The sequence below is a fragment of the Oenanthe melanoleuca genome, chromosome 28 (assembly GCF_029582105.1).
Source record: "Oenanthe melanoleuca isolate GR-GAL-2019-014 chromosome 28, OMel1.0, whole genome shotgun sequence".
Classification (NCBI taxonomy): Eukaryota; Metazoa; Chordata; class Aves; order Passeriformes; family Muscicapidae; genus Oenanthe; species Oenanthe melanoleuca.
This window is the reverse complement of record NC_079361.1, coordinates 4,382,249-4,395,201: the sequence shown is the minus strand read 5'-3', so window position 1 is coordinate 4,395,201 and position 12,953 is coordinate 4,382,249. Positions and strand designations below refer to the sequence as shown.

General features: G+C 45.5%; 1 protein-coding gene across 2 annotated transcripts in view; it reads left to right on the top strand.

Moving 5' to 3' along the window:
* Nucleotides 1-12,756, top strand: part of UPF1 (UPF1 RNA helicase and ATPase) — a 33,742-nt gene extending 20,986 nt beyond the window's left edge. For both annotated transcript variants that reach the window (XM_056512914.1, XM_056512913.1), the window contains exons 17-24: nucleotides 48-204; nucleotides 2,854-2,996; nucleotides 3,941-4,115; nucleotides 6,830-6,911; nucleotides 8,722-8,883; nucleotides 8,961-9,178; nucleotides 9,490-9,612; nucleotides 10,535-12,756. In XM_056512914.1, coding sequence (XP_056368889.1) covers nucleotides 48-204; nucleotides 2,854-2,996; nucleotides 3,941-4,115; nucleotides 6,830-6,911; nucleotides 8,722-8,883; nucleotides 8,961-9,178; nucleotides 9,490-9,609 — 1,057 coding nt within the window. In that variant the 3' untranslated portion in view covers nucleotides 9,610-9,612; nucleotides 10,535-12,756. The remainder of the gene's footprint in view (nucleotides 1-47; nucleotides 205-2,853; nucleotides 2,997-3,940; nucleotides 4,116-6,829; nucleotides 6,912-8,721; nucleotides 8,884-8,960; nucleotides 9,179-9,489; nucleotides 9,613-10,534) is intronic.
* Nucleotides 12,757-12,953: the final 197 nt, after the last annotated feature.

Below are 12,953 nucleotides of genomic sequence, written 5' to 3'. Positions count from 1 at the left end.
CCCAGCCCTGCTGCCCTTGGCTGAGCCAGTGTGCCCCAATTGTGCAGGACTGAAGCTGCCAACGTGGAGAAGATCACCACCAAGCTGCTGAAGGCTGGGGCCAAGCCCGACCAGATCGGCATCATCACCCCCTACGAGGGCCAGCGCTCCTACCTGGTGCAGTACATGCAGTTCAGTGGCTCCCTGCACACCAAGCTCTACCAGGTACTGACCCAGGCCACAGAATGGGCATTCTGCCCTTTGTTCCATCCTCAGCCTTCCAGTCTGGAATCTTGCACTTGGTTTTGGTTAATATCAATCAATATTTGAATTTTTGAATTCGTTTTGGTAAATATCAATCAATATTTGAATTTTTGAGTTGGTTTTCGTTAATATCAATCAATATTTTTTTAATTTTTGAGTTGGTTTTGGTTAATATCAATCAATATTTTTTGAGTTTTTGAGTTGGTTTTGGTTAATATCAATCAATATTTTTTTAATTTTTGAATTCATTTTGGTTAATATCAATCAATATTTGAATTTTTGAATTCGTTTTGGTTAATATCAATCAATATTTTTTGAATTTTTGAATTCGTTCTGGTTAATATCAATCAATATTTGAATTTTTGAGTTGGTTTTCGTTAATATCAATCAAAATTTTTTTAATTTTTTAGTTGGTTTTGGTTAATATAAATAAATATTTTTTTAATTTTTGAATTCGTTTTCGTTAACATCAATCAATGTTTTTTTAATTTTTTAATTCGTTTTCGTTAATATCAATCAATATTTTTTAAATTTTTGAGTTGGCTTTGGTTAGTATCAGTCAGTATTTTTTCTGATTTCGAATTTGTTTTGGTTAATATCAGTCAATATTTTTTTAATTTTTGAATTCGTTTTGCTTACTATCAATCAATATTTTTTGAGTTGGTTTTGGTTAATATCAATCAATATTTTTTGAATTTTTGAATTCGTTTTGGTTAATATCAATCAATATTTTTTAAATTCGTTCTGGTTAATATCAATCAATATTTTTTGAATTTTTGAATTCGTTTTGGTTAATATCAATCAATATTTTTTGAATTGGTTTTGGTTAATATCAATCAATATTTTTAAAATTTTTGAGTTGGTTTTAGTTAATATCAATCAATATTTCTTTAATTTTTGTGTTGGTTTTAGTTAATATCAATTGATTTTTTGAGTTGGTTTTGGTTAATATCAATGGATTTTTTTTTAAATTTTTGAGTTGGTTCTGGTTAATACCAATCGATTTTTTTTTTTTTTTTTTTTTTTTTTTTTTTTTTTAATTTTTGAGTTGGTTTTGGTTAATATAAATAAATAATTTTTGAATTTTTGAGTTGGTTTTAGTTAATATCAATTGATTTTTCTGAATTGGTTTTGGTTAATATCAGTCGGCATTTTTTCTAATTTTTGAATTTGTTTTGGTTAATATCAATCAATTTTTTGTAAATTTTGAGTTGGTTAATATCAATTGATTTTTTTTATTTTTTAGTTGGTTTTGGTCAATATCAATTAATATTATTTTTTAATTTTTCGCTTGGTTTTGGTGAAAATCAAGGGGAAGAGTTACGAACAGGGAAAGATAAAAAAACTAAAAAAAAAAATCTAAAATCTGTGAGGAAAGAAACTCCAACAAATCCTCTGAGGCACAGAAGGGAGAGGTCACTGTGGAAAACCTTGTGCCTTCATCATGCCAAGGGACATGGAGGAAACCAAGCAAATAAAAAAAAATAAACCCACAGGATTTATTATCCTGGGAACATCAGTGGAATCCTCCACCAAACAGAAAAATGAGCTGCTACAAACAGGATAATTCAGTTTTTAATGGCTTGTTTTGCAGCACTGAGAACTCCAGCACTGTTTGCACTGCAGGGAAATTTTTGGGAATGTTTTTCCCTGTGCCAGCAATGATGTGTCCCTCTCTCTGAGGTTTCTCAGAGCTCATTTGGACCTTCTCATCCTACAAAATTTTGGAACAGTCAGAACTTTTTTTGGTAATTCCCTCAGCAAAGAGCTGCTTTTGGGGAAACAGAACCATAAAGCTCTGAGCATGAAAGGAATTTCTCCTGAGCTGAGACTCTCTGTTCCCCTCTGGGGAAGCTGCTCATTGCCCAGAGGAATTACCAAATCATCCCTCCCTCCAAAAACAACATTTTTCTCAGCTGATGGAGAACCTTTGGCAGTGCCTGCTGGTGGCAGAGCTGACAGGACTTCTGGGCAGCAAATCAATATGATTATGCAGAAGCTGATTTATTGTTTCATTTTTAGCTTTAATTACACATTTTAAGACTGCTGTTTACATGATTTTGCATTTTTTTGATTGGTGTTTTTATGTTGTTTATGTGCCTTGCATGAGCTTTTCAGGTGTGATGATTGGTTGGTTGTTTAAAACATTATTTTGAATTTTGGTATTTTGTTTTTTAGCTTTTTTTCCTCTTGATTTATCACAATTCATGTTTCAGTGGCTTTGAAGGGTTTTAACAAGAGAAACACTTAAAAATGGCTTATTTTGTGTGCTTGTTATAAACATTGGCTTAAACTAAGAAATATACAGAAAACAGCTAAGGGTGTGGTGGAACAGCAAAGTATGCAGAAAAACAATTAGGAAGCAAAATATGGAGAAAAATATATATAGATATAGATATAGATATAGATATAGATATAGATATAGATATAGATATAGATATAGATATAGATATAGATATAGATATAGATATAGATATAGATATAGATATAGATATAAATATGGTTTGGCTGGTGCATATGATACAGAGATGGCCTGGATTTGTTCAGCCATGGCACTGTGGATAAACTTGCTCAGTTTTGCTCCAGCTGAGGTGTTGTGCTGTGTTGCAGGAGGTGGAAATTGCCAGTGTGGATGCCTTCCAGGGCAGGGAGAAGGATTTCATCATCCTGTCCTGTGTGAGGGCCAACGAGCACCAGGGCATTGGCTTCCTCAACGACCCCAGGAGGCTGAACGTGGCCCTGACCAGAGCCAGGTGAGGGGACACAGGGACAAGGGATGGCTCCCCAGAGGGCAGGGATGGGATTTTGGGAGGGAATGGGATGGAATTCCCAGAGCAGCTCCATCCAAAGCTGGAGAAGGGAAGCTCCAGAGAAACCTTGGAGTTGTTTTTGGAGCTTAAAAGGGCTCCAGGAGAGCTGGAGAGGATTTGGGGTGAGGGATGGAGGGACAGGACAAGGGAGTGGCTCCCCAGAGGGCAGGGATGGGATTTTGGGAGGGAATTCCTCCCTGGGAGGGAATGGGATGGAATTCCCAGAGCAGCTCCATCCAAAGCTGGAGAAGGGAAGCTCCAGAGAAACTTTGGAGCTGTTTCCTGAAAGGAAAGGGCTCCAGGAGAGCTGGAGAGGATTTGGGATGAGGGATGGAGGGACAGAACACAGGGAATGGATTTAAACTGGAAAAGGAGAATTTGGGTGAGATTTTAGGAAAGGATTCCTGGCTGGGCTGGAATTCCCAGAGCAGCTGTGGCTGCCCCTGGTTCCCTGGAATGTCCAAGGATGGAGAAGAGAAGCTCCAGAGAAACCTTGGAGCTGTTTCCAGGCTCCAGGAGAGCTGTGGAGGATTTGGGGTGAGGGATGGAGGAACAGGACACAGGGAATGGATTTGGGATGGGAATTCCAGTCCACAGGGAATGGCTCCAAACTGGAAAAGGGGAATTTGGGATGGATTTTGGGAAGGGATTCCAGGCTGGGCTGGAATTCCCAGAGCAGCTGTGGCTGAGCAAACCTGGAGGAGGAAATTTGGACAAACTGGCTGCAGCAATCTCCTGCCAGATGTTTGAGCCACATCTGGAATGATTGCTGCAAACAATTCAGCTCCCAGAGAGAAGAACCAGGGGTATTCTGGCATCAGCGTGGTTTTAATGTCACTGTTGTGATTAAATTAATTGAATGAATTGTGGTTTCTGTGGTTTCACAGGTATGGGGTGATCATTGTGGGGAACCCCAAAGCCCTGTCCAAGCAGCCCCTCTGGAATCACCTCCTGAATTACTACAAGGAGCAGAAGGTGCTGGTGGAGGGACCCCTGAACAACCTGAGGGAGAGCCTGATGCAGTTCAGCAAACCCCGCAAGCTGGTGAACACCATCAACCCTGTGAGTGCCTGCCCTGGGGACCCCAAACCCTGGGGACCCCAAACCCTGGGGACCCCAAACCCTGGGATCCCAAACCCTGGGATCCCAAACCCTGGGGATCCCGAACCCTGGGATCCCAAACCCTGGGATCCCAAACCCTGGGGATCCCAAACCCTGGGAATCCCAAACCCTGGGAATCCCAAACCCTGGGAATCCCAAACCCTGGGGATCCCAAATCCTGGGATCCCAAACCCAGGGATCCCAAACCCTGGGGATCCCAAATCATGGGGAGCCCAAATCCTGGGGATCCCAAACCCTGGGAATCCCAAACCCTGGGGATCCCAAACCCTGGGATCCCAAACCCTGGGGATCCCAAACCCTGGGATCCCAAACCCTGGGGATCCCCAAACCCTGGGGATCTCGAATCCTGGGATCCCGAACCCTGGGGATCCCAAACCCTGGGATCCCAAACCCTGGGGAGCCCAAATCCTGTGATCCCAAACCCTGGGGATCCCAAACCCTGGGATCCCAAACCCTGGAGATCCCGAATCCTGGGAATCCCAAACCCTGGGATCCCAAACCCTGGGGATCCCCAAACCCTGGGGATCTCGAATCCTGGGATCCCAAACCCTGGGATCCCAAACCCTGGGGATCCCGAACCCTGGGGATCCCAAACCCTGGGATCCCAAACCCTGGGGATCCCAAACCCTGGGGATCCCAAACCCTGGGGATCCCAAACCCTGGGGACCCCAAACCCTGGGGATCCCAAACCCTGGGGATCCCAAACCCTGGGGACCCCAATCCCTGGGGACCCCAAACCCTGGGGAATCCCAAACCCTGGGGATCCCAAATCCTGGCACGCCAAACCTTGGGGATCCCGAATCCTGGGATCCCAAACCCTGGGGATCCCAAACCCTGGGGACCCCAAATCCTGGGGACCCAAATTCTGGCATTTCTGAGCTTTCTGTGCTTTTTGGCACTGAGCCCCTAAAAACCACAACTTTTAACCTGAAACCTTGGAAAAGGCTTCCAAATTTGAGTAATGGAATTAAAATCAAAGGTGTGGAGTTAAATAGAAGTGTGTGCTTTCACACAGTGAAGGGTTTGAAATTTAAGGTTTTAAAATAGGTTTTTAATACTATATTTATTATATATACTGTACATAACATACATATTTATTATATATACTATACATAATATATATATTATTTATTATATTTACTTTGTCTTTATTTATAATTTTTAATATTCTATAATGTAGTGATAGGTATAAAACAAGATGAAAAATTTTTAAGTGATTCCTCTTACAGTGCTCATCTTCCTTTTTCTCCATAGTTTCAAATAATAATTTAAATCAAAACAGTAGTTTCTATTTGGAGAGTTAGTGCCACACTAAGGGTCACAAAAATTTAATTATTAGGTTAAAAATATAAATAATAGGTTATTTCTCTATTAAATTGTTTAGCTTTAAAATACCTTGCAATTAGCTGAATTCATCTCCATTTTGCTCACTCCTAGCTGGTGGCTACTAAACTTTCTATACTTTAAATAAAATTTAATAAACAGCCAAACCCAAGCACAAAAAAATCCATTTCATTCATGTATTTTTTAATCATAACTCGAAATAAAAACAAAAGAAACTTCAAACAAGCTACTTATTAAATAATAAAAAAATTTAAAAACTGCTGCTGGCAGCCAGTCAGGCCCTGATGGATTAATTAATCCTAAATTAATTGGAATTTAAGCCACCCACACAGCCTCACACCCCCAGAAATTTCCATTTTTTCCGTGCTGCTTTTTGGTGCAGCGTGATTTCAGGGGGAAGCAGCTGCTGCTGTCACCAGGCTGAGAAAAGTTCATTATTTCTTTTTAATTGCAAGATTTTATGAGAGGTAAATGCTGAGGTGAATGAAATAAAAGAATTGGTTTGTGTAGAAATGGTAAATTCACTTTTAACCCTCAGAAGTAAAGGGTAGAAATGGTAAATTCACTTTTAACCCTCAGGAATAAAGGGTAAAAATGGTAAATTCACTTTTAACCCTCAGGAATAAAGGGTAAAAATGGTAAATTCACTTTCAGCCCTCAGGAATAAAGGGTAAAAATGGTAAATTCACTTTTAACCCTCAAGCTGCAGGTTTTATATTTGATTTTTAACATAAATTATTATTGGAGGAGCTTGGCAACCACCACAGGGCAGTGAATGGAGCAAGGGAATTACCAGAATAGACTATAGAATAGAATAGAATAGAATAGAATAGAATAGAATAGAATAGAATAGAATAGAATAGAATAGAATAGAATAGAATAGAATAGAATAGAATAGAATAGAATATAGAATAGAATATAGAATAGAATTAGAATAGAATAGAATTAGAATAGAATAGAATTAGAATAGAATAGAATATAGAATAGAATAGAATATAGAATAAGGAGGGAATTAGAATAGAATAAGGAGAGATTTAGAATAGAATAAGGAGAGATTTAGAATAGAATTGAATTGAATTCATCAAATATTTGGACAAACTGCTGGAAAATCTTATTTTTGGTGACCAAGATGTGGCTGAAATAATAATTAAACGTTTTCTATGCACTAGAATCAATCCATTCCCTCAACACTTACACCATCTGTGAAGCTTTCTGGATTTTTACCCCAAATCTCTCCCTCTGAGGCAGCAGTGAGGGGTATTTTGGGGGCTGATTAACGAGGGTGGGTGTTGATGAGGCCAATCTTGCAGGGAGCCAGGTTCATGACCACGGCCATGTACGACGCGCGCGAGGCCATCATCCCCGGCTCCGTCTACGACCGCAGCAGCCAAGGTACAAACCTCCCCCAGTTCACCCCCAGGGGCTGCTGCAACCCCTGAGGGGCCACATCTGACACACCTCAAACTCTGGGAGTTCTCAAAAGGTTTTAAAGCTGTGAGAATTTTGGGTTTGGTAAAGGGTTAGAGTTCCGAGTGCTGGAAAATGCGGAATTTGAGGGTGGGAATGGGGTGGGTTTGAGGAGTGAGAATGTTTGGGATGAATTTAAGGAGAGAAAAAGTTTGGGATGGATTTGAGGGGTGAAAAAGTTTGGGATGGATTTGAGGGGTGAAAAAGTTTGGGATGGATTTGAGGAGAGAAAAAGTTTGGGATGGATTTGAGGAGTGAAAATGTTTGGGATGGATTTGAGGGGTGAAAATGTTTGGGATGGATTTAAGGAGTGAAAATGCTGGAATCCCAGAATTGATCCTAGAATCCCCAGAACTGCTGTGGGGCTAGGAACTGATGCTGGAATCCCCAGAATTGCTGTGGGGCTGGGAATTGATGCTGCAGTCCCCAGAGCTCCTGCTGCAGTCCCCAGAATTGATCGTGGAATCCCCAGAACTGGTTCAGGGCTGGGAATTGATGCTGGAATCCCCAGAGCTGCTGCTGCAGTCCCAGAGCTGCTGCTGCAGCCCCAGAGCTGCTGCTGCAGTCCCAGAGCTGCTGCTGCAGCCCCAGAGCTGCTGCTGCAGTCCCAGAGCTGCTGCTGCAGCCCCAGAGCTCTGCTGCAGTCCCAGAGCTGCTGCTGCAGCCCCAGAGCTCTGCTGCAGCCCCAGAGCTCTGCTGCAGCCCCAGAGCTCTGCTGCAGTCCCAGAGCTCTGCTGCAGTCCCAGAGCTGCTGCTGCAGCCCCAGAGCTCTGCTGCAGTCCCAGAGCTGCTGCTGCAGCCCCAGAGCTCTGCTGCAGCCCCAGAGCTCTGCTGCAGTCCCAGAGCTCTGCTGCAGTCCCAGAGCTGCTGCTGCAGTCCCAGAGCTGCTGCTGCAGTCCCCAGAGCTGCTGCTGCAGTCCCAGAGCTGCTGCTGCAGTCCCCAGAGCTGCTGCTGCAGTCCCAGAGCTCTGCTGCAGTCCCCAGAGCTCTGCTGCAGTCCCAGAGCTGCTGCTGCAGCCCCAGAGCTCTGCTGCAGCCCCAGAGCTCTGCTGCAGCCCCAGAGCTCTACTGCAGTCCCAGAGCTCTGCTGCAGTCCCAGAGCTCTGCTGCAGTCCCAGAGCTCTGCTGCAGCCCCAGAGCTCTGCTGCAGTCCCAGAGCTCTGCTGCAGCCCCAGAGCTGCTGCTGCAGTCCCAGAGCTCTGCTGCAGCCCCAGAGCTCTGCTGCAGTCCCAGAGCTCTACTGCAGTCCCAGAGCTCTGCTGCAGTCCCAGAGCTCTGCTGCAGTCCCAGAGCTCTGCTGCAGCCCCAGAGCTCTGCTGCAGTCCCAGAGCTCTGCTGCAGTCCCAGAGCTGCTGCTGCAGTCCCAGAGCTCTGCTGCAGTCCCAGAGCTCTACTGCAGTCCCAGAGCTCTGCTGCAGCCCCAGAGCTGCTGCTGCAGTCCCAGAGCTCTGCTGCAGCCCCAGAGCTCTGCTGCAGCCCCAGAGTTGTGCTGCAGCCCCAGAGCTCTGCTGCAGTCCCAGAGCTCTGCTGCAGCCCCAGAGCTCTGCTGCAGTCCCAGAGCTCTGCTGCAGTCCCAGAGCTCTGCTGCAGTCCCAGAGCTCTGCTGCAGCCCCAGAGCTCTGCTGCAGTCCCAGAGCTCTGCTGCAGCCCCAGAGTTGTGCTGCAGCCCCAGAGCTCTGCTGCAGTCCCAGAGCTGTGCTGCAGCCCCAGAGCCTGTCCCTGCTCTCTCCCCCAGGCCGCCCATCCAACATGTACTTCCAGACCCACGACCAGATCGGGATGATCAGCGCCGGGCCCAGCCACGTCACCGCCATGAACATCCCCATCCCCTTCAACCTGGTCATGCCCCCCATGCCCCCCCCGGGCTACTTCGGCCAGGCCAACGGCCCAGCTGCAGGTAAGGGCTCAGGATGGCACAAGGTGCCTGTGTCAGTGCCTGCCCAGCCTCTCACTGTTGGGCTGATTCCTCTCCAGGCCGTGGGGCTCCCAAAGGCAAAGCCGGGCGCGGCGGGCGGCAGAAAAACCGATTTGGGATCCCTGGCAGCAGCCAGGCCAACCTGCCCAACAGCCAGGCCAGCCAGGACGTGGTGTCCCAGCCCTTCTCCCAGGGCCCCCTGACACAGGGCTACATCTCCATGAGCCAGCCCTCCCAGATGAGCCAGCCTGGGCTCTCCCAGCCAGAATTATCCCAGGTGAGCAGCGCGGGGTTTTTGGGGAAAAAAAAAACCAAACTGTTTTTGTGGGGTTTGTGATCTGTGCCTGCAGCTCCTCCTTGCTGAGGGAAATGAAACTGAAACTGCTCTCAGTGACTCAGCTGCAGCGTTTGCACCCTGCACTGCTGGGGATCAAAGTGTTGCTTCAGCTTGAGCAGCTCAAAAAACCCTTAATTTGGGGAAATTCTGCACCAAGGAAAGCAGATTTCCAAAAACCAGACACTCTCAGCTTTATCATGAACCTGGTTGTGGGCACTGGTTTTGAGGCTTCCCTGCCCTTTCCCTTGCAGGACAGTTACCTTGGTGATGAGTTTAAATCCCAGATTGACGTGGCGCTGTCACAGGACTCAACTTACCAGGGGGAACGAGCTTATCAACATGGTGGAGTGACGGGGCTGTCACAGTATTAGAGTGTGAGCCACCCCCTCTGCCCCTCCCTGGCTTAAACTGTCCCTTCCCCTGGCTTAAACTGTCCCTTCCCCTGGCTTAAACTGTCCCTTCCCCTGGCTTAAACTGTCCCTTCCCCTGATCTAAACTGTCCCTTCCCCTGATTTAAACTGTCCCCTCCTCAGTGTCCCCTCTCGATTTAAAATGTCCCCTCCGTGCTTTAAACTGTCCCCTGCCTAATTTAAGATGTCCTCCCAAGATTTAAACTGTCCCCTTCTCCTAATTTAAACTGTCCCCTCCCTCTGATTTAAAATGTGACCCACCTGATTTAAACAACTGTCCTCTCCCTCATTTAAACTGTTCCTTCCTCCTGCTTAAAACTGTCCCCTCCTCACTGTCACCTCCCTGCTTTAAACTGTCCCCCCCTCTTGATTTAAGCTGTCCCCTCTGATTTAAACTGTCCTCTCTGATTTAAACTGTTCCCTCTGATTTAAACTATCCCCTCCTCACTGTCCCCTCCCTGATTTAAATTGTCCTCTCCTCTTCTCTCTGTCCCCTCCCCTCATTTAAACTGTCCCCTCTTGATTTAAACTGTCCTGCCTGATTTAAGCTGTCCCTCCTCATTGTCCCCTCCTCCTAATTTGAACTGTCCCCTCTGATTTAAGCTGTCCCCTCCTGATTTAAATTGTCCCCTCTGATTTAAACTGTTCCCTCTGATTTAAGCTGTTTCCCACCCCCCAATTTTAATTGTCCCCTCTGATTTTAACTCTCCTCCTTACTGTCCTCTCTCCTGATTTAAATTGTCCCCTCCTCCTAATTAAAACTGTCCTCTCTGCTTTAAACTGTCCCCCTGATTTAAACTGTCCCCCCTGATTTAAACTGTCCCCCCCTCTCTAATTTAACCCTAATTAGGTTAAAGCCTAACTGAGCTCTCCTTGTGCCCCCCAGGTTGAGGAAGAAGAGCTAAGCTTGCGTGGAGCTTAGTTCATCAGCATTTTATTCTGGGTAATAAAAAAAATAAAATAAAATGGATACCTGTTTTCCACTGCTAAAACTGAAGCACCACTGTGTGAGAGCAACAGGAGAAAGAGAAACCAACCAAGGAGAGAGGAGAGAGAGAGAGAAAAGAGAGAGAGGAGAGAGAGGAGCACGCGAGAGCCACTGCTGGAGCTGACTGAGACACGGAGCTGCGAGAGGAGCCAGAGCCTGGGCAGGAGCCCAGCCAGGAGGGCTCAGCTGAGCCCTGTCCCACCCCCAGCTCCGGAGAAGGGCCTTACCAAAGCAGGTTTCACTTCATTCCACACTTCTCTTGGGCGAGCAGGGCGTGGGAAACGTTTCAGAGCAGATGGGGAGAGGAAAACCCTCATCTCAGAGTTGGGCTCCTTTCGCGAGGGGGACTAAAAAAAAATAACATTTTAGCAGGAGCTGTTTGTATTTTAGAACAGAGTATCTGAGAGAGAAAGGGAAAATAAGAAAAAGAGAAAATCCCTGCCTGGGTGACAGCCAGCCAAGCAGAAATCCAGCTGTGCTCAACTCTGAGGTGCAGGTTTTGTTGTCCAACACTGGCTCTGAAATTTGGTGTCATCGTGTCGCCCACATTGTGAACGAGGTGGTTTTAAAAGAGATTCTTTCAAAAAGAGCACTGAATTTTTTAAGAAGTTTTGTCTCTGAATTCTTAGTGGTGGACCTGGGAGATTTAGATCCTTGTTCTGAGAAGCTTATATTACAAAAAAAACTTTAAAAAAAAAAAACAAAAAACCAAAAAAAAAAACGTTTCAAACAAAAATTAGAGCACCATCCTTGAGAACTTTCAGTGTGATTTCAAGTTGCAGCAATCAGCCTCTTCTTCCTACATGGGATAGCAGTGAGTGAGAGGAGCCTGCGTGCTCGAGCAGGAGGGTTTCAAAGTGTTTTCTGTCTGCTTTAATTGGCAACTGTCTGGACTCTACTCTGTGAAAAACAGCCTTTCTGTAAAAGATGAACTTTCTGCTTGACAGGGGACGGGTTCCTGTGCCCTTCGGCCCTGGAGGGAAGGTGCAGCCAGGCCTGCTTTGCTCCCCACGGCTTTCTGGGGAGGAGTAGTGGAAATTGGGGATTATTTTGGTCGGGAAGTGAAGACTCCAATGCAGGATGGACAAAGCAGGCAGGTGGTGGAAGGTGGTGGCCTCAGAGAGACAGAGCTGGGTTTAATTTGGAACAACAGGTCAGGCTTTGGGTGATGGAGGCAGGAGAGGGACAGAGTGAGGTGTTGGAGCAAAGTTTGCAAGAGGTAGAAAATAATTTTGGCAAAACTTTGCTTTGTGCAATGTGAAGTTTTGAGGCCAGCTGGGATCAGGGCTGAGCAGAGCCCACGAGGAGGAGCCACGCTCTGAGCTGGAGCTGTGTCTGAGCACTCACAGGGGAACACTTGGGAGCTTTTTCATTTCTGTCAGAACCTCTTTAGGAGCAGCACAGAGAGAGAATTGATTCCTCCAGCCCTGTTTTTAGCAGATCCCTGAATTGGAATAACCTCTACCTCCCCATTGGCAGCAGCAGCAGAGATTGAGCAGAGCCTGGCTCAGCTCAGGCTGGAGTTTAGCTTTACACTCAAAGGGCTCCAAGTGTTTCTAGTCCTTATTTTTGGGGGGGAAAAATTTAAAATACCTCTCATCTGAATGTACTTCAAACAGCTCAAAGCCCATTTTTGTACCTGGGGAGGGAGGAAACCTTCTCATTCCTGTCCCTCCTGGATCCCTGCCCTGGTGTGGAGCCACCCCCAGCCCGGGAGGGACAAACTCCCCCAGCCCCAGGGGGGGAGAAACTGCAGAAAAAAAACACAAAAAAACTGCAAAAACCACAAAAAAAAACTCACTAAACCCATTCTTTTCTCATCCAAAGCCTCCAGAGTTTAGACTTCTAAAACCAGTGTGAGAATGGAGACACAGGCCACCTTCCTTCCCCGTGGATGGACTTGTTTTATTTATTAACATTGCCGAAGGGCTTTTTAATTTTTTTTCCTTGGTAGGCTGTGTAGTGCTGTAGATTTTTGGGTAGGTTTAAGCTGAACCCCTCTGTGCAAAGCTATCCATGAGTAATGTAGCCCCCTCCTCTCCCCTCACCCCTTATTTCACTGCTGGGAATGCTTGCCTCTGCTTCGTGCTGGTTTTTTTCCTTTGTAGCAGTTCAAACTCTTTTTGAGTTTTACAAATCCAGACATCAGTGCTAGCACGGTGTTAAAACTCTTTTGTTTTCCTTTTTTTTTTTTTTTTTAATTAATTGATTTTTTGTCTCAGTTTTGTTTTAAAACCTGTTTGTCATCAATAAAAAAAAAAAAATTAATAAACAGCTCTTGCATTCAAGGTGGCCCTTAAGTTTCAATGAGGAAACC